The sequence below is a fragment of the Melanerpes formicivorus genome, unplaced genomic scaffold (assembly GCF_026170545.1).
Source record: "Melanerpes formicivorus ecotype bairdi unplaced genomic scaffold, bMelFor1.0.p_v2 SCAF_16, whole genome shotgun sequence".
In the NCBI taxonomy this organism is placed as follows: Eukaryota; Metazoa; Chordata; class Aves; order Piciformes; family Picidae; genus Melanerpes; species Melanerpes formicivorus.
The window spans coordinates 13,825,680-13,847,973 of NW_027142368.1; the positions used below are offsets into that span (position 1 = coordinate 13,825,680).

The window sequence follows — 22,294 nt, forward strand, 5'->3', positions numbered from 1 at the left end:
ACTTTGATTTTGTTTTTTACAAGTTACAAGTGAAACTTGAAGAGCTATTTCCAAGTCTTCATGCTTCTTCATAGAATGGCTTAGGTTGGAAGACACCTCAGAGATCATCTACTACAACCCCCCTGCCATTGGCAGGGACACCTAGATTTGGTTGGTCAAGGCCTCATCACATCTGGCCTTAAACACCTCCAGGGAGGTGCCATCCATAACTACTCTAGGCAAACCATTTCAGAGTCTCACCCCCTTCACACTGACGGACTTCCTAAGATCCAGTTTAGCCCTACTCTCCCTCAGCTTAAAACCATTCCCCCTTGTCCTCTTGCTGGACACCCTTACACAAAGTCCCTCTCCAGCTTTTCTGTAGGCTCCCTTCAGTTATTGGAAGGCAGCTATAAGGTCCCCCTGGAGTCTTCTCCAGGCTGAATAAACCCAGGTCCTTTACTGTGTCCTCATAGCAGAGGTGCTCCAGCCCTTGGATCATCTTTGTGGCCCTCCTCTGGACTCACTCCAACAGTTCAATGTCATTCTTATGATGGGGACACCAGAACTGGATGCAGTAGTTGAAGTGGGGTCTCACAAGAGCAGAGCAAGGGGGCAGCTCTGCTGGCCACACGTCTTGATGTAGCCCAGGACAGCTCATGGCGAGCTTCTCATCAACCAACACCTCCAAGTCTTTTAACTTAGAGCTATTCCCACCCCACCCTGCACCCAGCCTGGATTTGTGCCTGAGGCTGCCCTAACTTAGATGCAAGACCTTGCACTTTGACTTGTTGAACCTTATGCAGCTGGCACTAAGGTACAGTTACAGACCCTGGAAGAAGTGTAAGTCCAACAAGCAGTTAGAGTTGCTCTTATCACCACCTCTAGCTGAGCTATTTTTAACCCCAAGCTGGTCACATGTGAGACTCTGATCAGGCTACAAATTACCAAAACCACCAGATAATGCCAAATACATTTGGGAAAAAAAAAGGGGGAGGGAAAAGAAAAAGGGCAAAGGATTAAATCCACACAAACCATGAAGCCAACTGCAAAAACTTAAATAAACAAGACTCCTTTGTTTGCTTATTTGTTTACTTGGGGTTTTGTTTGTTTGTCTGCTTGCTTGGGGGTGTTATTGGTTTGCTTTCTTTCTTGTTGAAACCTACAAGTCTGGTTGAGAATTATATTTTAAAGGGAAGGGGGGAAAAAAAGAAAGCAGAGCTCTCAATGCCCTGATTTTGTAGAACTCCAGGACTTTTGGTAGGGAGAGATCCCAGAAGATCTCATCCAGCCTCTCACTTGTACACTACAGCTCAGCTGTGGCTTTTTCTAGACCAGCTTTGAAAATCTTCAGGAAAAGAGACTTGCCCCCTCCTTGAATATCTGGGAAAGATGAATTTGTAATATCTGAATATCTCAATCTATCCCTTCTGACATCAGCTGCCATGATCAAGGAGAGGTTTGCTGTGTTCTCTCTGGATCTGGCCACCCCAGCCTCCTCTTTTCCAAGTTGAACAAGCCTAGTTCTCTCCATCTCTTTCAAAGCTGATGTACTTTAGATTGCTGACCTTCTTCACAGACCTCCCCAGTGGCAAATCCAGTTTGCCCACAACCCTCTTGAAATGGGAAGCCTAGCACTGAGTCAGCTTCACCAGCACCAAGCAAAGGGGAATAACAGCTTCCCTGGATGTCCTGATCATGCTCCTCCGGGTGGTGGAGTCACCATCACTGGAAGTGTTCAGGAGGAGACTTGATAGGGTGCTTGGTTGCATGGTTTAGATGGTTGGGTGGTGTTGGATGATAGGTTGGACATGATGATCTTGAAGGTCTCTTCCAACCTGGTCTGGTCTGGTCTGGTCTGGTCTATTCTATTCTATTCTATTCTATTCTATTCTATTCTATTCTATTCTATTCTAAATGGCCCACTACATGGCTTGCTTTATTCCTGACACAGACACATCAGCACAGGGACACACAGAGACATTTTCTGGCTTGGATCTGGAGTGGTTGCCAGGGCTCACAGGTTTCCAGCCAAGTCCAAGGAGAGGGAGCTGTAAGATCTCTGGGCACGCCTTTTGATTCAACACATCACCATGGAGCTTGAGGATTTGGTGAAGGCTGCCAGGCTCTACCTCCTGGCAGAGGAGGCAGAAGCCTAAAGGTTTAATGTTTCGCTGGGGTGGGTACAGTATCACTGGAGGCTGCACAGAAACAGCCTCTCACAAACTCAGCCAGAGCATGAGTCAAAAAAGCACCTTTAAGGAATGACTCTCCTGCAGCAACACCAGCACTCAAACAGACCCAGCTCACAGCACCCTAGAAGTCCTTTTTGTTACCCAAGATAGCTCAGAGTGTGTCCCAGTTTAGCAGCAGTGCTCAACCTTTGGTTCATCTCAGTGCAACACGTCCTGCAGCCCAGCACCGACACCGGCGCTGCCTGGTTTGCACCGGCCAGGCACAGCATACAAATTACCAGCAGTGAATAGAAGAGTAAAATTAATGTCAGAACTCTGGTTTTGGAGGTTTTTGAGACAACCAAGAGAGCAACTCGTGTGAATGCCATGGAAAACACTGCTTACGGGAAGCGTTGCTGACTTGGACTTGAAAAGCAGTCAGTATTTTGACTGGTGAGTTTGTCTCAGCAGCAACTGAAAACAGATCCCAGAGAGGCGACCAAGGGAAGCAATGACTTGCAGATGCAGCCATTCCCCAGCAGATACAAGCCTCAGCCTGCCCAGGGCATGCAGTGCTGACAGCTAACCAGCCACATGCTCTCATTCAGATTTAGCTTCTTTTTACTGGCACTGACAAGGGAAATGGAATAAAATAACAATGAAGTTTAATCTGCAGCCTCTGGGGTGAAGGACAGTTCCCAAAAGCAGAGACCTAAACTTGGTGCCTGCTGTGGAGGTGACCATAGAGAATGAGCTATGATCACCAGACTCTGTTCCTGTACACCACTGGATGGCTCAGCGCCCAAGTCTGCTCCTTAGCATCTCAAATCAGGCTGCAAAAATGTGCCCAAGGGTCCAACTTAGTGTTCTTCTCCTAGCAAGAGTCTCCTTGGGCAGGATCATTTATCTCACTATCCCTGCTGTTGGCATGGACAGGAGAAAGGGAAGAAGGTGACAGTTTTATGCCACTTTTACAAGTCATGAGCCAAGCCATGTCCATGCTGCCCTGGCCTCGAGGACGCGGGGGTGAGCTGTATTCTCCAAACTTGGCCAAGACATTGGCAGCCCCAAATCATCTTGGTGTCCTCCCACAATGACTTCTGCAGAGGAACTTGGGGTTTCCTGACTTTCAGCACCTGACTTTCAAAATCCCATGCTATGAATCTAGAGCCTAAACATGGCAGCACGAGCACCACTGGAAAACCAGGCAGTGTGACCAGTGCAGGGCAAATCCTTCTCCTCCTCCTCTGAACAAGAAGCCTGTCTGAAAATGTCTGTAGGAGTCTAAGCATGGTGGAGATTAATTCCATTTCCAGCTACACCCTGCTGAGCATCCCATTTGCAGCCACTCAGCTAGGGTCCAGTTCATCTGTACCAGTGGTGACAGATGGCACAGGTTGGCTTTGGGTCATAGTATCATAGTATCATAGTATCATTCAGGGTTGGAAGGGACCACAAGGATCATCTAGTTCCAACCCCCCTGCCATGGGCAGGGACACCCCACACTAGATCAGCCTGGCCAGAGCCTCATCCAGCCTGGGCTTAAACACCTCCAGGGACAGGGCCCCAACCACCTCCCTGGACAACCCATTCCAGGGCTTCACCACTCTCATGGGGAAGAACTTCCTCCTCACATCCAGCCTGAATCTCTCCATCTCCAGCTTCATTCCATTCCCCCTAGTCCTATCTCTGGGGTCGGTATCTGAAGGCTCCTCCAGGCTCACTTATAGACTACAGCAGGGATAGCACTGAGTCAATAAAAATAAAGATTGATTTAAAAGCTGGGGAAGAGTAGGTTATGAATAGGGAATGGATTTTCTTGGGTAGGATCAATAAACTTTAAATGGATAGAAGTTCCAAGGAGACTACAGTGAGAGCAAGCAAGGAGATAAATGTCTTGTGATAAAACCACATTAAGCCTTGACACCCCTGACAATTATTCTCAACATTTCTGGAGTATTTATAGTTGCCTTCCCTGATCTGTCTTTCCTGAGACCTAGTTATCTCTGGAAAAACAGAGCAGGGAAACTTGAGAATGTATATTATTATTTTTAAGTTAAATAAATAGTTATAAAGACTTCCTGTTTGTGTTACCTGGGCAGAAATAGTTCCTTAAATCACTGGAAATAGGAAGCAAAGACAGTGCATGTGTGGTGAGGGGAAATACACCCACACCAATACCAGCAACTGAAAATGTTGGTTGAAAAAGGATAAATTACAGGGAGATAAAGCCCAAATCCTTCACTCGTCTGTATTTTTCACCCAGAGGATGCTTAACATGATCTGTAGCAACATAAGGTACCCTGGGTGGGATTCACCTGTCTGCAGAGGGTCAAAAGAAGCTTTACATCCTTGAAAGATCTTTGAAGAAGGAGGAAAGTGTTGCCCAGCAATGAAGGGCATCTCTCAGACCTCAAATCTTTTATGAAGGCAAGCTGGCAGGTCTCTAGCTACCCAAAAATCCAGAGGGATCAACCAAATCCTGCTCCAATGCAGATCAGTCACAAATCTTTGCCCTTGTGGGTATGCACTCATGACCATGGCAAGCATGAGAGCTAGCTGGGAATGCTGGGGAGAGGCTGAGAGAATCACAGAATGGTAGGAGTTGGAAGGGACCTATGGAGATCACCCAATCCAACCCTTGCAATAGAGCAGGATCACCCAGAGTAAGTCACCCAGGAACATGGCCAGGAGGGTTTGGAATCTCTCCAGGGATGGAGACTCCACAGCCTCTCTAGGCAGCCTGGTCCAGTGCTCTGGAACACTCAAAGTGAAGAATTTTTACCTGATGTTTATGTGGAACCTCCTGTGTTCCAGGTTGTGTCCATTGCCCCTTGTCCTTTCACTGGACACCACTGAGAAGAGTCTGGCTCCATCCTCCTGACACTTGCCCTTTAGATATTAATCAGCATTAATGAGATTATCCCCTCAGTCTGCTCTTCCTCAGGCTAAACATCCTCTGTTCTCTCAGCCTTTCCTCAAATGGTAAATGTTCCTCACCTTGTCTTGTGTCCAGCAAAGTTTCCAGTTCTCCATGCAAAGGGAAACTGTGTTTCTATGAGCTGTGTGCTGGGAGGTGCCAAGAGGGATGCAAGGTGCAGGATGAATAGTTATGAGCGCACCTCATCTCCCTGCCCCAAGATTACCCTTCCCCTTCTTGCAGGACGCCACTGCATCAAAGCTAGTGAGCTATTTGGACAAGGAGACACATAAAACCCTTTATGGAGACACAGCCCTCTGGGAACTATCATCCTGGTGATGTTTCTTAAGCTCTGGAATATGAGAGAGGAAATGGAGGAGCTATCTCGCAGAGATTCCCCAGCAGTGGGAACGCTGAACTGTGGTCATGAGGGAAACTGCTCCACACCAGCCATGGTCGGTGGGAGCTGTCAAATCCACAGGATCTGACCCAATCCCCCTCTTCTCCCAAGCCCATCACCGAGGGAACTGGTCTCATTTGTAGCCTGGTGAAAGATTTATACAGTTAAGCAAATAAGAGCATAGACAGCCTGCTAGTTCCAAAATTACGTCCCATGTTTGTTGACTGATTTATTCCTTTGTCTAATTGTGCTCACAAGAAAAAAAAGAAAAGGGGGGAGGGGGAGGAGGGAAGGCAGCTCACTAATGAATGGAAAAAGACTCCACATGGCCAGCAAAAAGAAAAACAACCCAGCCATGTTTAGTTTACAAAATAGCAGAGTCCTCAGGGATTTTCATAAAGACTACGGAGACAGTCCAAATCGGCAATGAAATCGGATTCCCGGTGGCTGCTGAACCCTTTTTGGCTCTTTCTATGTGTGTATTAAATTGCAAAGAAATAAAGAGAAAAGGCAATTATTTGTAATTTGTTTTTTTTCTTAAAATGCTGGTGTGCTTACTCTGCCTGGCAAATTATTATCTCTTTGTGTGTGTGTGTGTGTGTGTGAAATGCAACGGGCTATTGTTCCTTCTCCTGGTGAAGCCTTTGTTGCTTAGCATATTAAACTGCAAATCACATTTATCTGAAATATGGCTGGTTGTTATTAAGGGTTTGGGGTTGGGGTTTTTTTTTTATGGTAAAGCCTCAAAGCCCCAGCTATTATCAAGGCTCCATTTGGTGCCCTGTAAACAATAAAAAGGAGCTGAGACTCAGACAAGGGAAAAGACTTCGATCCTCCTTGCCTTGTAGATAGGGCCCTAACAGCCAGAGGAGTTGAACGACTTCCCTGAAATCACAAAGGAAGTCTGTGGAAGAGGCTGGAGTCAGACTTGATCATCCTTTGGATGCCAGTCCTGTTGTTTAACCACAGGGCAATTTCTCCTCTCTAGTACTCTGGAAAAATTAAACCAAAAGAGAACATTTGCAAAGGCTGGAATTTGACAACAAAATATGCAGCTGGGGCAGAGACTGTGTCAATTGTAAAAGAGTTTTGGAAAAATCCTGTGGCCTGAATTCAGGAGAGCTACACCAAGAATAACATGACCAAATAGGAAGAAAAAGCTCAGCTCTTTGTACCCTTCCAGTCTTGCTGGCTCCAGCAGGACCTCGCTGGAGCAGAAGCCCCTTTTGCCCACTCACACCGAGTGGCACCTTGCTTAGGATGATTCACCTCAGCCAAAGAACTCACCCCTAGAGTCACGTCTCAGGTGCTGCCATGGCTGTGTCCCAGAAGCTCTCAAAAATCTACTCCAAAATCTCTCCTGAACAAATAGAAACCCTTCAGATTTCAGTGAGCTGCTGCTGTGTGGCAGAGAAGGGCTGCAGGGCTGCCTGTTGAGCAGCTGCCCATCTTCTTCAAGTGAAGACATCAAAAGAGAGCAAAGGCCACCCGCCTTGAGTGGTCTGCTATGCTAGGACATCAAAGAATCAGCAAGATAAAAATGACTTTTCCCTTAGTGGAAGCTCAGATCTGCTGGGTGAGCTTTCTTCTGGGGAAGGGAGGATCTCCATGCTCAAACCACTCTTGTTTTAAGCAAGCATGACATGGCCATCTAGGTAGGAAACTGATTAAAGGAGCAGTTATACCATCAGAGGCTAAGCAGGGTCCAGGCAGATCTGCACCCACCAATAAGTGATGGTGATGGCCCAGAAGCCACAAATGCTTCTGCTGGCTCTGTGGTTGTATCGGCATGCTGGTGTGACCAACCTTCAGACAACTTGCTGCTGGATAATGGATGAAGCTCTGGGCTCCAAGATACACACTGTATTGGAAGTCCAAGGTTTATAACCAGGGAGTAAGCTAGATGTGACAAGGCCAGATAGACACACACACACAAATAAAGCCTGCAATGTGCAATATTTCCTTCAGCCAGTATTCTACAGCCACCTTCTGGAATGGCAGCAATGTCTGGAATGCAAAAGCTGTTTATCATTTAAATAACATTTAAGCCATTATAATTTATATGAGAATTGCAACTGATTGGGGCTGTATGGAGCTTCTTGTTGTGGTTTGCTGGAGGAATGCTGCAGATTTCCTCTGCACACATTACATTCTGTGCACAATGGGAGCCCCAGACATTTGCAGCTAGTCTCGAACCTCCTGCATTTACCAAAACATTTTCCTGTGTCAGAATCAAACAATTGCCTGATTTATAACTCTCCAGCATTCAGGAGACCACCAGCAACACAATATAACAAGAGTCTCTCTGTCGGTGAGCCTTCCGAGGGAGCCATATGCAGCACAAACTAAACGCGGATGTGAATCCCGTGGCTCTGCTAGCATCTGCCTCTGCATAAAGCAGATAGAGAAGGGCAAAGCAGGGGGCTGTAAAACCCTGCACATCCCACACATGCCATCCCTGCACAGAGCGTGTCTGTGCTACAGCCCCAGGCAAATCCTTACCTGCCCGGGACCAGGGGATCCATGACCCTCCTAGCTTTGCTCCACTTGGCTGGTTGCTTTTTCCACATGGACTCAAGACCTGCATGGAGCCAATGTGGGATGTAGAGAAAAGGGGATGGTTGCCCTTGTGCCCAGATGCCCACCCCTTACCTCCCCTCCATGGGTAGGGAACGATCTTACCTTTTGGGTATTCACTACCTGTTGATGGAAGAGATGAGACAAAGAGGTCAGCTCAGAACTGGTGAAATGCACAAATGTTGCTAGACACCCCTTGATATATCTGGGCTCTAAACACCTTCCAAAGCCTCAGTTGTGGTCTTTATATTTCTCTCTCCAAGCAAACACCTAATTGCAGCTGAAGGCTTGAATGGAATTTGTAAAAGCAGAGCAAACCCCCAAGTTTGTACTGTCGCAAGTTGGAGCAAAGCATGCAACCCTGCTCATCATCCAACTCACCCAGGAAAGCCAAAGTATTCAAAGCTCCAGAAGACACCAGCCCTTGAGGGTATTTGCTCTGCCATCCACATCTGCATCCTCTGCATCAGTGATACAGGCTGTAGTCAGGTCTCCTTGGGGAGAATGATTACAATCATTCATTTAGTTAGGAATAGAAGGAGGATGACAGCCCCAGGACTGCTGGATTTTTGTTCATACCACCAGAAGGCTTCCTCCTGGCTTTCCCACCTGCCCTCTGATTGAATTCACCTGAGACACAAAACAAAACCAAAATTAAGACCATCAAACTTCTTTTTCTTTTTTTGCTAGAGGTAGAATTTCCTCATGGGGTCCACAGCACTGAGGTGGTAGAGGAGACTCTTCATGAATCTTGAGTGGGATATCAAGAGTCTGGGGAAAGAAGTTTGGGGGAAATATTCAACTTAAGGTAATTCACTTCAACCAATGCTGAACATTGACTGTAGGGATGTGTCTTCTAAACTTTTCCCCTTATCTCTCTGTCAATGCTGGAGTTGTATTCAATCTACTCTGTCACATGAGTAAGTTCCACTTCATCTCAAACTTCACTGTTAAGAGGTCAGCACCTGCATGGTGCCACTCATTTCTCTTCTATCCACTTTAGTCTCCATAGGATGAGGATGCATTCCTAACACGTTGCAGGGACATCTGACACACAAAAAGACCCTGAACCTGCAGCCTCTCAAAAGCTCATTGCTTTCTGCAGAATCATTTTGGAATTGCACCACAATTTGCCTCTGTAAAGAGGCAGAGCAAACTTTGCATGCTGCTAGGATCCAGCCCCAGCTACAGGAGCAGTTTGGAGTGGGACATGAGTGGCACACAGAAGTTTTCCTAATGGAAAATCCCTAAGAAGTGCTTATTTTTAAAAAACATTTCAAAATAATGTTAAAAATGTTGTCCCCAAGACAATCCCAGGCTCTCCTGACTCTCTGTGATTGAGCAAAGGTGCTAGCACTTGCTGTGGACTTACCACCAGAGAAGGAAAGAGAGCCAAACCATTCTGCAAGGAGTGGCAAAAGCATTTATGCCCTGGAAAGAGCACAGAGAGGGATTTAGTTCTTCCAAACATGCTAAAGGACAGGAACTTGCCAGCCCAAACCAGAGCTGGCTGATGGTCTTTGCAGGGCTGGATGTTGGCTGTGACCAGGATGTGCTAAATGTTTTCTTCTGCAATATTTGGGTTTGAGGCTTTCTGCTTTGATAATGCTGCCTAATTCAAAGCCATTCCTGGGGCCAAATGCAAGGCTGGCATAAACCAGCAGTGCCTGCACAGTCTTGGGTTGGACTTCTCACCAGCAGTACCATTTGGCCTTCATCAACCTTTTCACACTCTGCAAAGGGTGGAAATAGCCCAAGAAGAGTTTGGAGGGCTGCCCTCCAGTTCACATATTCTGTTTCTTGAACACACAACTTCCTACATCAAAGCCTTCATGCACTAAATCCAGGTCCATCATTTGGTTATCCCAGAAACCAAGCAAGTCCAACAAATGTTCAATCCAGGCTGGTTGAGAAGCAGTCCTGCCAAAGCAGCAACTGGACTTGGACATTTTACAGTAAGGATATTTGACACAGAGTAAAAGTGCTGCAAGAAAAGGGATCTATCCCAACTCATTTTCCTGATGCCCTACCAGACAGCAATGGGATTACCTCTATAAAACTGTCCCAAGCAGGGTGCTAAGACAAAATACCCCTTCTTACAGTTAAATTGCTATAAAACAAATGTGATGAAGACACCCAAAGGAGCTCATGTAGCCACTCCCTTTGCAGGTCCACCACTGCCTGGGTTGTGTTTGGTCAACGTTCAAAGCCTGCAGCAAAATTAACTCTAAGGATCTATCAGGGAGATTATCAAATGGTTGCTTTTCAAGATTAAGAGCAAATGAAGTTTTTAGTGTTGCGTCTTCAGAAAGTTGCTAACACTAAAAGTACATTGAGGGCTGTAGGCAAGAAGATAAATTAATTAAAGAATACAAAAAAAGAGAAGCCAGGGGGTGGGGAGGGGGGAGAAATTATCTCACCATGCTGCATCATCGCATATCTCAACACTCCATCACAGGGAAAGGAGGGAGAATGCCTCAAGGGAGAGCAAAATAAGGGAATCCAACTCAAGGAGCAGAGAAGGAACAGCCAGATCCCACAGCACTAGAATACTTTGCCACCCGCTCCTCGAGAGATAACTAACCACAGAAATATGTAGAGGAGACGAAGCTCCTGGGGCAATCTGAAGCACGCCAGCCCTGCACAAAACCAGGTATGTGTCTTGAGGTCCACATCTTCTACAACTGCATCTCCTTCTCTTGGACTTTCAGGGTTTGAGCTGTCATTGAGCTAAGCCACTACTCATCTTGTTTGAAAAGTTGTGGCAGTCTGGTCAAGTTTGCACTGATTGGACAAGGGAAAGCAAAATGTTCATTTTCTCCAAGGGCAAAGACACAGGAAACTAACTACAGGCCAGTCAGTGTCACCTCTGTGCTCAGCAAGATCATAGAGCAGATCCTCCTGGAAACTATGCTAAGGCACATGAAAAATAAGGTGACAGCCAAGGTGATTGGTGATAGCCAACATGGCTTCACTAAGGGCAAATTGTGCCTGAACAAATTTGATGGCATTCTACAAGAGTGTTGGTGGATAAGGGAAGAGCGACTGATACCACCTACCTGGACTGGTGCAAAGCATTTGTTACCATCCCCCAGAAAACCCAAGAAAAAGGAATTGGCTGGATGGTTGCACTCTGGGAATTGCAGTCAATGTCTCGACGTCTAGGTGATACCTAGGCATTGGAATAGGCTGCCCAGGGAAGTGGTGGAATCACCACCAGTGAAGGTGTTAAAAAGATGTGCAGATGGATCACTTCAGGACCTGGTTAAGTGGGCATGGTGGTGTTTGCTTGACAGTTGGACTCGATGATCTTCGAGGTCTTTTCCAACATTAATGATTCTAGGATTCCAGGATTCTGTGAATCTGTGAGACTGACTTACTGCATGCTGGGGAAAATCTCTTGCGGGCAGCACAACAGCAGCTAAAGTCCCCGGGTCGATTGCAGCCATCCCTGGGAGATGGACCACAGGAGAATCCTCCAACAGGGCCGGGACCCCCCAGGCTGGGGGCTGTAAATGCACAGGGGTCAGGCGGGGGAGTTCCTCGATGGCGAGCGGGGGCCGAGGCCAGCGGTGCCCAATGCCAGCGGCCGCCTTGCCGGCCCCGGCGGCCATCAGAGGGCACCATTGCCCCGCGCACCGGCGGCATCCAGCGCCAGCCCCATCCGCCGCAGGGCTCCCGCTCCGCCCCGGCGAGGACTCCGCGGGCAGCGCGGCCAGGCTCAGCGTGCCGGGCGGCTCCGGCTAGCCCCCAGCTCCTTCGCTCGACCCCCGGCAGGAATTGGGGGTGGGAGGGTGGGGGGGAGGAAGAGGGAGTGGTGTTGGTGGGGGCAAGGATGGAGCACGGACATTGATTGCCTGGGTCAGTGCTCGGTCAGCTCGGCTGCCAGGGGCTCTGACCAACACGGGAGCAGGCAGGAGTGGATGCCAAGGGACAGGGAAGAAGACATAAATGGGTCAGCTAAAACTTAGATTAATTTACTTTCCCTTTAAATGTTTTTTAAGGTCTCTACCCTCAGGATTCCTCAGGCACCCTGTTACTTTCCTAGTCAGCTTTCAAGAAATCTAGTGTTTGGGGCTTTTTTTTCATACCCTTAACATTCACACCCTCTAGGTGTGTGCTGGGATCCACCTAAACATACTCTCGATGTACTTACCACTGCTCTTGGGCTTGGATTTGGACCAGGCACCTCTCCTCTCCAACAGCCCAGGCCATGAACATTCTCCTTCAGGACTTGTGCAAGGCTGTCAGCACTAAAAAAAAAAGAAAAGAGAAGAAAAGTTTACTTAAGAAACATGAAACCACAAATAAAATCTGTGTAATGGCCCCTTCACCACCACCCCCCTCCTACAGAAGATAGAAATAACCTATGAAAAGCTACTCCAAAAATAATATTAGCATGGATCAAGATGAAAGGCGAGGGGAACGTCAAAACAAGCAAAATGCAAAACCTCTCTTTTGATACAAAGAGTGGCAACAAATAGTACCTGAGAGCACAGAGCGTGACTTCCACAGGCACAATACCCACAGAAAAGCAGGCAGTACAAATAAATGGAAGCTGGCCAATGTGGTGCCCATCCATAAGAAGGGCCGGTTGGATGAGCCAGGGAATTACAGGCCTGTCAGCCTGACCTCAGTGCCAGGCAAGATCATGGAACAGGTCATCCTGAGTTCAATAACACAACACTTACAGGATGGCCAAGGGATCAGGCCTAGCCAGCATGGATTTAGGAAGGGCAGGTCCTGCCTGACCAACCTGATCTCCTTCTATGATCAGGTGACCCGCCTGGTGGATGTGGGGAGGCCTGTTGATGTAGTCTACCTGGACCTCAGCAAGGCCTTTGACACCGTCCCCCATAGCAAACTGCTGGCCAAGCTGTCAGCCCATGGCTTGGACGGGAGCACACTGCGATGGGTTAGGAACTGGCTGGAGGGCCGAGCCCAGAGAGTGGTGGTGAATGGTGCCACATCCAGCTGGCAACCAGTCACTAGTGGTGTGCCCCAAGGATCAGTGCTGGGCCCTGTGCTCTTTAACATCTTTATTGATGATCTGGATGAGGGCATTGAGTCCATCATCAGTAAATTTGCTGACGACACCAAGCTGGGGGCAAGAGTTGATCTGCTGGAGGGTAGAGAGGCTGTGCAGAGAGACCTGGACAGGCTGGACAGATGGGCAGAATCCAACGGCATGAGATTTAACACATCCAAATGCCGGGTTCTGCACATTGGCCACAACAACCCCATGCAGTGCTACAGGCTGGGGTCAGAGTGGCTAGAGAGCAGCCAGGCAGAGAGGGATCTGGGGGTGCTGGTTGATGGTAGGCTTAACATGAGCCTGCAGTGTGCCCAGGCAGCCAAGAGGGCCAATGGCATCCTGGCCTGCATCAAGAACAGTGTGGCCAGCAGGAGCAGGGAGGTCATTCTGCCCCTGTACACTGCACTGGTTAGGCCACACCTCGAGTACTGTGTCCAGTTCTGGGCCCCTCAGTTTAGGAAGGAGGTTGACTTGCTGGAACGAGTCCAGAGAAGAGCAACAAAGTTGGTGAGGGGTTTGGAACACAAGCCCTATGAGGAGAGGCTGAGGGAGCTGGGGCTGCTTAGCCTGGAGAAGAGGAGACTTAGGGGTGACCTTATCACTCTCTACAACTACCTGAAGGGAGGTTGTAGACAGGCTGATGATGGTCTCTTCTCCCAGGCACCCAGTACCAGAACAAGAGGACACAGTCTCAGGCTGCGCCAGGGGAGGTTCAGGTTGGATGTTAGGAAGAAGTTCTATACAGAAAGAGTGATTGCGCTATGGAATGGGTTGCCCGGGGAGGTGGTGGAGTCGCCGTCATTGAAGGTGTTCAGAAGGAGACTTGACGGGGTGCTTGGTGCCATGGGTTAGCTGTTTGGGTGGGTTGGATTGGTTGATGGGTTGGACACGATGATCTTGAAGGTCTCTTCCAACCTGGTTTGGTTTATTCTAATAAAGAGTTTATTCTATTTAACTGCTGCTCAAATACAATGACACAAACAGTCAGGGAAAATAAATAGATGAAGAAAGAAATAACTCACTCCCCCCATCCATGGGTACACACTGTGAGCCCAAAACGCTGCTCGGTACCCACTGTTCCCAGTCTGCTCTCCAAGATAACAGCATGGTCTCAGTAAGGCTCAGCACACCGCAGTTTATGGAGAGCATCCTGCAAACGAGTCAGGCTTGCAATCAGTCACGAAGGGCCAGATGGTGAGTGGACTTCATCTAGGAAAGCAACATGATGGAAAGAGCATAAGAAGAGTGTGAAGAGAGCATGCGACGGCCCCCGGCGCACCGGCAGGGCCATCAATAGATGAGGCTAAATTCACTGCTACCTTTGTGCTGCCCTAATGATGCGCAGCAGCTGGACAGCAAGGGTAGCTCTCCTTTTAACAGCCAAGGACAGAGAGAATAAAGCAGAAGGGGAAAAAAAAAAAGAATAAGAAAAGGAAATTAAAGGAAATAAAGCATTTTCTTTCCCTGGGATGTAGTGTTTGTATGTTTTTGAGAACATGACCAAAAAATAAAATCAAATGGAATTAAAACCACTCTAAGTTTTTTTTCAGGGTTCTCCTCACGTTATCTTTCCACCTTTTAATCCCTGAAGTTGTGTGGGTTTGGCTAGCTAGCAAATCTAATAATGTGACTTGTTTTTTTGTAGGACCAGGTCACGAAATGGAAAATTCTGCATGTACACCAGTTTGACTAATTCAAAGTCTTACTTTGCTGATGGGAAATTTGGGCAGTCTGCACTACCATGAACTTGTAATTTCAGTTGGTTCATTTAAGCAGGATTTCAAAGTACCAAGCAACATTGCCCCTGATGTAAATGCAACACTGCAAACTTCAGAGCAAAGAAGTGCATGGAAGATAACATACTGTTGTTTATTGGTCTGTGCCTCTGCTAAAGCAATTATAGACTAGAACATGTTCTGAAATAAAGCAGTCCCATGTCCATCACACAGCATTTGAAGACTCCCAAGTTAAACACTGTTGAGTGTATACAGTAAGGAAAAAAGAAGGAAACAAAGCACAGATCTGCAAGCCTCAGGGCCCCAACCATGGGTTGGCTTGGCTGGCAGCATGCTGAGGACAATTTCTGCACATGTTCACCTTGAGACACTCCAGAAGATGGAGAAGTGCTGCTCCCTGGCATCATGTCATGGGGACCTGTTCTTCCCCATACACAAGTGTCCCACCAGACCCTCTCTTCTAAAGAAGTTAACCTGGAGCTCTGCATCAACCAGCCCCACAACACTGAGGCTCTCTCTTCTGTTAGCTTTGTAACTTCTTATCAAATTTCCTCAGTTTACAGCACAAGGACCTCTCTTACCCTATCTGCAAACCATCAGCCTCGGCCCTGGCTCTGATGGCAAACCTGGACTCCTTCCAAACTGGAATAGTCAAACACAATAAACCTTCTGCAATTGCAATCCCTTTGCAGTGATGCAGAAGCCATGAAGGAGTTTGTTTCCTCTCCCCTCACCCTTTGGAAACAGAGCAGCCAGCAGCAATATGCAATAGTTCAAGTCATTGTTTTTTCTGACATAAGCAGATATGACTTGGATATTTTGAGCAAAAATGTTTCATTCTTATGGGGCATTGTTCTAACCAGAGCAATAATTACTCTGCTCAGTCTTCTGGAGCAGGAATTTCTAAAGCAGCTAATAGGCTTGGTGGTGGGAGCTCTTGGGAAGATTTTGTGGCTCATGTTAGGCAAACTGCTGGTTTAGAGGATCCTGACATACCCCTCTGGCCTTAGAGTTCACGGATTCACTAAATTAAAACCATCTCTCCATGCAGACAGCATTTCCTCCTCAAATGGGCTGGATACTCTCTGTCTCCACACAGAAGAGAAGCACAGACGCTGCTAGAACTGGCAACTGTAAGCGGAAAGTCCCTAGCACCATCACCACCAGCTTCAAATGTACACGTACGTTGGGACCAAAAGAAAGTCAAGGAGATGGAGAGTACTGCCAGTGAGGAAGATGAACTGAAAAATAAAGAGCTGGTAACCTCACACTCAAGCTGCTCTACCTCCCAGGTGAGCTGGAAGGCAAAGCAGCCTCATACACACCCTGCATCCCTAATCCCCCCTTCCCCTCCCCTCCCCTCCCGAAAACCCTTCCTAGTTCAAAGCCTAGCTCCTAGCATCCCTCAAGCACTACGTAAATATTGGCTAACCTCTGGGAACGCTTTGGAAGCACCGCGATGTGGATTTTGCAGAGGGCACGCCCACAGCTGGGGAATAGCAGGGAAGTTGGCTCGCTGGGCTTGCGGCGCAGGAATTTATCAAACCAAGGAGGCAGAAAACAGGAAAGGCGGCCGCTGGCCTCTCCCAGCACCGGGGGGAGGACGGCAGCAGGTTCAGGAGGACTCCTCACAAAGAGCTCTTGTTTGTGGGGACCTGGCCACTGCCATTTGGCTCGCAACTGGAATAGAGGGCACTTTTTCAGCAGGTTTCTCGGGGAACTTGAGGCATTTTCTCCACACAGCACATTTCTTTCTCAAACCACCTCATCCTGCATCCTGAGAGGTGTGTCTGATGTCTGCTGAGAGAAGTCCCAAATGAACAGTGTGCCATGTTCCCCACCCATTCCAGCTTGGCCTGAGACCCAGCCCTTCTCTTCCTGGCTGAACCCTTGCTAATTGATGCTCACCTTTTAAAAATTCTGTGGGTTTAGTGATGAGGAATCAGGAGAGCCTCCTTGTGACCTTCTCCTTGAGTGATATCCTTTGAGCCAGGAGCCCTCTGCACAGCCACCCTCAGAGGCCATTTTGAGAAGGAAAGGACAGTGTGGTAATATTTACCTAAAAACACCACCTGGGTAGGTTGTGGTCCAGCTTGGGAAACCAAGAATACCTGTTGAGAACACCACATCTAAACAAGTATCATTAAAGATCTGCCCTCACATATATTAAAACACCCAAGCTACCACCATGTGTGAGAGTGCTCTGTTGGCACCATGAGTCAACAAAGTCTTCTGCCAGATGTGGCAGAAAGGAACAAGCCCGGATCTATACCCTCAACACATCCACTGTGTTTTCTTCTCTTGACTGCAAAGCTACAGACCTTCTCACTGAGCAGCCCACCTGCCCCCATGGAAATCAGAAAATGATTTCAGAAGATCAAACCTGCCATGGCATCTCATTGCTCATCTGCCTGAGCATGGAAAGACCTTTTCCATACAGTGAAACAGGCTGCAGCTTCTTTCCCTGCACCCATGAACCAGCTGCAGCCAACCCTTGGGACTCATGGATTCAAAACCGTGCATGGCTAGTCTCTGGGAGCACCTTTGAAAGCACAGTACAAAGGGGTCCTCCACACCTGTCTTGCTGTCACAAGCTACTCATTGGCATAGTAAGGCCAGGAGCAAATGCTGGAGGGCTGCTCCATTCCAGACATGGGATGACTGTGGAAACAACATAGAGGAAGGTGACTTATTTTGTACCAGCTAGAGGACAGGAAGGGCTTTCCATAGGTGCAAAGACTATTGCACCTTCTCTTGTAGCTGCTTGCGGTTGACGTTGCCCTAAAGAGGCCTAAAGTTGTAACCCCTCTCAGCTCTGCAGTAAGCCAGCACCTGGGCAGTTTCTATACAACCAGCACCACCCTATTAAAAATTGATTCTATTCCTTCTCAGGAATAAAAACATCCAGGCTGTCTGTCTTTGCTCAAGGGTTCAGGTTTCCCAAAGGCAAGAGAGGTAGGCACAAGAAGAGCAAGGGTGTCCCCAACACACAACTCCCTTGTTGGCTACAGATAAAAATCTTGCTGTGTTACCAAACCCCTGAGGTGTGCACCAAAATTATGCTGATGTTTAGGGCCCAATTTTCTCACCACGTCAATTATCCTCCCCCCTCCCTTTCCTTTCAGCCTCCTCCATCCCGAAACAACAAAAGGCAATGATTGCAGTGACCTGCAGAAAATGTAAAGCACAAGCCAGATGATCCCGGGCAACACAATAGTGAGATTAGTTCATCTGCAGTGAACAGACCCGTATTATGTGGGGTTTAAAGTTAGGAGAGGAAAATGCTGTGGCTTTTGTGTATTTCTATTCATAGTATCATAGAATCACAAACTGGTTTGGGTTTGAAGGGACCTTTAAAGGTCACCTAGTCCAAACTGCCTGCAGTCAGTTAGGGACATCTTCAACTAGAGCAGGTTGCTCAGAGCCTCGTCCAACCTGACCTGGAATGTTTCCAGGGATGGGGCATCTGTCACTTCTCTGACCAACCTGGGCCAGTGTCTCACCACTCTCAGAATAAAGAATTTCAAGTCAGAATCTCCCTCCCTTAGATTTAAAACCACCACCCCTTGTCCTGTCACATTAGGCCTTGCTAAAAAGTCTGCCCCGATCTTTTTTTTTTTTATAGGTCCCCTTTAAGTTACTATTTGTTATTGTTACTATGTGTTATTACTATTTCTTGTTACTTATTACTGACATGCAGCTGAGCAGACCTGCTTTCCAAAACAGCCTTGTTTGGAAATATGCAAGCATCTCGCTTTGTTTTGCAGCAGCGTAATACCCCGCCCCGAGCTAGAACCGATCGGGTTTTCCTCCACCCGCACCACCTACCCCTCCTCAAAGCACCCCCCCCGCCCCCGCCGTGCCCCGGCGGATGCTGAAAAACCTTCCGGCGACACTTCTCGGGAAAAATATTAAATAACTAACAATTACTGTAAGAATAAAAATAATAACAGACGGCCGGAAAAGGCAGCACCGAGCGGGGAACAACCCAAGCCCGAAAGCGGCCGGGGAGGAACCAGAAGCAGAGCGGCGGCCGCCGGCAGACAAAGGCAGCGGGGCCGGCGGCGGGCGGTGAGCGCGGATGCCGCCCCGCGGGGCCGGGCTAACGCCGGGGCCGCCTTCCACCCCCTCCCGCTCCTCTCCTTTCCTCGGCGGGGCCGGGCCGGGCCAATGGAGGGCGCGGACAGCCAGGCTGCCGCTGGGGGCCGGGGGATGGCGGGGGGAGCCCCGCCAATCGTGGCGGGCCGGCGGCGGGGAAATACTATTATGCTAATAGTTGTTTTGCTCGCACTCGCGGGGAGCGGGGTTTAAAAGCCCGGCGGCCGGAGGCAGGAGCTCAGAGGCGGGAGGCAGGGCCGACCGAAGCGCGAACGGGACTAGGGGCGGGGGGCAGTCACCCCATCGCAGCCCTGCCGCACCCTATCCCCACCCGCCCACCCCGCCGGCGATGTCTAACGTTCACCTTTCCGCTGCCGCCGCCGCCCTGGAGCGTCTCTCCGCCCGGCGAGCCCTGGCCGGGCACGGCCGTAGCCCAGTCTGCAGGAGCCTCTTCGGGCCGGTAGACCACGAGGAGCTAGGCAGGGAGCTGCGGACCCGCTTGCGAGAGATGGGAGAGGACGACCAGCGCCGCTGGGACTACAACTTCCACACCGACACCCCGCTGCCGGGGCCCGGTCGCCTCAGCTGGGAGGAAGTGGAGGGCGATACCGTGCCCGCTTTCTATCGGGAGACGCTGCAGGTGGGGCGGTGCCGCGTCCCGCTCCACCGAACCCCCCCAGCCTTGCCGCCGCCGCCCCCCACCGCCGCTGCTGCCGGCAAGGGGCCCGGGAGCCGCCTGAGCCGAGAAAACCGTGCCGCGCCCCGCCGCCGAGGCGTGCGGCCCCGCCGGAGAGGTCCTCCAGCCCGCATCACAGGTGCGTGAGGATACTAGGGACCCTGGGGGGTGCGGGGACGGTGGGCGTCCAGCCGCAGTGGCTGACGGACTCCCTCCGCATCCTCTCCCTCATCCAGATTTCTTCGTGAGGAGGAAACGGCCGGCGGAGCCCAAGGCGGCGGCGGAGCTTCCCGGCGGCTGCTCACCGCCCCCCGCCGCCGTCCCGGCTGAGCAGACCCCCCGCAAGCGGCTCCGGTGAGCCAGGTGAGGCGGGTCCTAGGGCGGGCGGGGGGGCGTGGGGGGTGGGTTCTCTCTGCCTCTATCTTTCACTCCCTTCCCCCGCAAACATTTTTCCCTGATGTTTTATCTTATTATTTTTTTCCCTCCGTTTTGTTCCTACCCAGACCTTTGCACTACGGCACCCACGGGAGAGGCGAGCCTCTGCCCCCGGAGGCGCAGGGGGCCGAGACGGGCCGTGCGGCGAACCAGGACCCCACCAGCCCAGCAGGGCCGGGGACCCGCAGCGGAGCCGAAGCAGTTGCCCGCCGGCCGCGGCCGCGCACGGAGCAGTGTTAACGTAACGACTGTGCAATGTATGGCGTGTTGTATAGAAATGTATTAATGCCTAATGTGAGTACACTGGCCAGAAGTGTAAAGCTTTAAAAGTCATTTATATGAAATGTTTAATCTCTGCTGAGCTCTCAGTGCAAGGAAAAAAAAGAAAAAAAAGAGACGAAAAAAAAGAAAGGAAAAATGGAGAAAAAAAGAAGAAAAAAGGAAAGTGTATATTTGTACAAAACTTTTTTTTAAGAGTTATACTAACTTATATTTTCTATTTATGTCAGAAATGTGGATAACTTTGACATCCAATAGTCTTGTTGTTGTTGTTGTTTTCTTTTGGTTAAGCCAAAGGGCACTATATTTGCTTTTGTTATTTACAAAATGTAAATTTATTTTTATAGTGGGATTTGTTTTTTTTCCTTCCCCCCTCCGTCCCCGCCCCCAACAAAATGTAGCTCTGAATCAAAACTTTTTAGATGTTACTTGAAGACAAATCTGTTGGGATGGTTCCTGAGCCGCTTTGTACCACTGCAAATACCCCCACAAACTTCAACAATAACGAATAAAAAAAGCCAGGAAACCCCTGCGAGGCTGTTTACTGTGTGCTGTGAAGGGGCTCTTGGGGAGGGGTTTATTGTGGGAGCTGGGGTGGGGGGAGTGGGGGGGTGAGGGCTAGGACAGGTTCAGGCGGCAGAGTTAAGTCAAGCCCTGCCCGGGAGATTGGGGTCTGTCCTGTGGCCAGAGGGTCCCAGATGCCTCCAGGGCCTGACACCCCCCCCCCCTTCTCCCACCTACAGACTCCAAGCTCTGCTTTGGAGAGGGAGGGAGGGAGGGAGGTATATTTTCCTTAAAAACAAGTGGGTGAGTGCTGCTGGAGTTAACTGAGGGGAGTACAGCCTGCTCATCGCTCCCTCAAATCAGCCTTTTCTTACCAAAGCTGTATCAGCCCTCCCAGGGAGCCTGTGCTGGGGCTGCTGCCCCTCTCCCTTAGGGTCACCTTGCCGGGGGGTGACAGGTGTGTGCCACTCACCTCTAAGACCTCAGCTGCCCCTGCCTTGGGGTTGTGGGTGCAAACTCCCCTCAGCCCGGGGCCATCAAATCTCAACCTTGAGCTCAAAGTGGTAGCTAGTGCAGGGAAACACTTCCTGGTACCTCTTGCCCAAGCCCAGCAATTATTTACAGGGCAAACACACAGCAGTGCTGGGAAAGGCAGCAATTCCAGCTCCCCGTGAAAAGGAGGGGGGTGAAGGCGGGGGGGGGAGAGGGAAAGGAAAAACAACAGACCAAATACATTCTCCCAACTGCCAAAATTCCCGGTGTTGTGGCATTAACACTTTGGTGGCAGTGCTGTCACAATCATGCACCCATGGCAGTTTGTGGGGTGCACCCTGGCCTCTCAGGAGGTTAAAATCATGGATCTACACACAGCTTGATGGGGCCAGAGCATGTGTCCCACTCAAGGTCTCAAACCCTGTGTTGCTCAGGGAGGAAGGAACACACCATCTCTGGTCCTGGTTGCAGGTGATGGAAGGATTGGAGTTCAGGAGGGTACAGATGGGGAACAAGGATGCAAGAGGAGGAGAGGGGTCCTAGAAGCATGGGGATCAGCTGGCCAGATTTATGCCCTTCAGACCCTACTCCCCAGTATGCCACCTCCATAGAGCCCTGCACCCCCATGCTGAACCCAACAGGTGGGGAGACATGAGGGCATCCCTCCTCAGTCCCGTGAGCTCTGAAACGATGCTCTTTCAGGGAAGGGGGAGGGACCTGAGAGAATAAAGCTCAGGGTGAATAAGGAGCAGGGCTTTATCCGCATCATCTTCCAACTGGCTCCTGCAGCGCTCCTCTCTGCCCCCCTGTCACAGCCGCCAAACGCTCCTGGCTGTAAAAGTAACATTGATTACCTCCAGCTCCGTGATCGCTTAATCAGAACGGGATTATTTTACACGCCCACATCAGTGGCCGCTGACTCAATACGATTTTCCCCCTCTTTGAAAAGAAAAATAGCTTTTCCCTTTCCTTATGAAAGCCAACAATAC

General features: G+C 49.5%; 1 protein-coding gene across 1 annotated transcript; it reads left to right on the forward strand.

Moving 5' to 3' along the window:
• The first annotated feature begins 19,147 nt into the window (after positions 1 to 19,147).
• Positions 19,148 to 20,839, forward strand: CDKN1C (cyclin dependent kinase inhibitor 1C). Its single transcript, XM_068148312.1, has 3 exons — positions 19,148 to 19,734; positions 19,832 to 19,958; positions 20,099 to 20,839. Exons 1-2 carry the CDS (start codon positions 19,269 to 19,271, stop codon positions 19,951 to 19,953), a joined length of 588 nt encoding a protein of 195 aa, XP_068004413.1. The 5' UTR covers positions 19,148 to 19,268; the 3' UTR covers positions 19,954 to 19,958; positions 20,099 to 20,839.
• Positions 20,840 to 22,294: the final 1,455 nt, after the last annotated feature.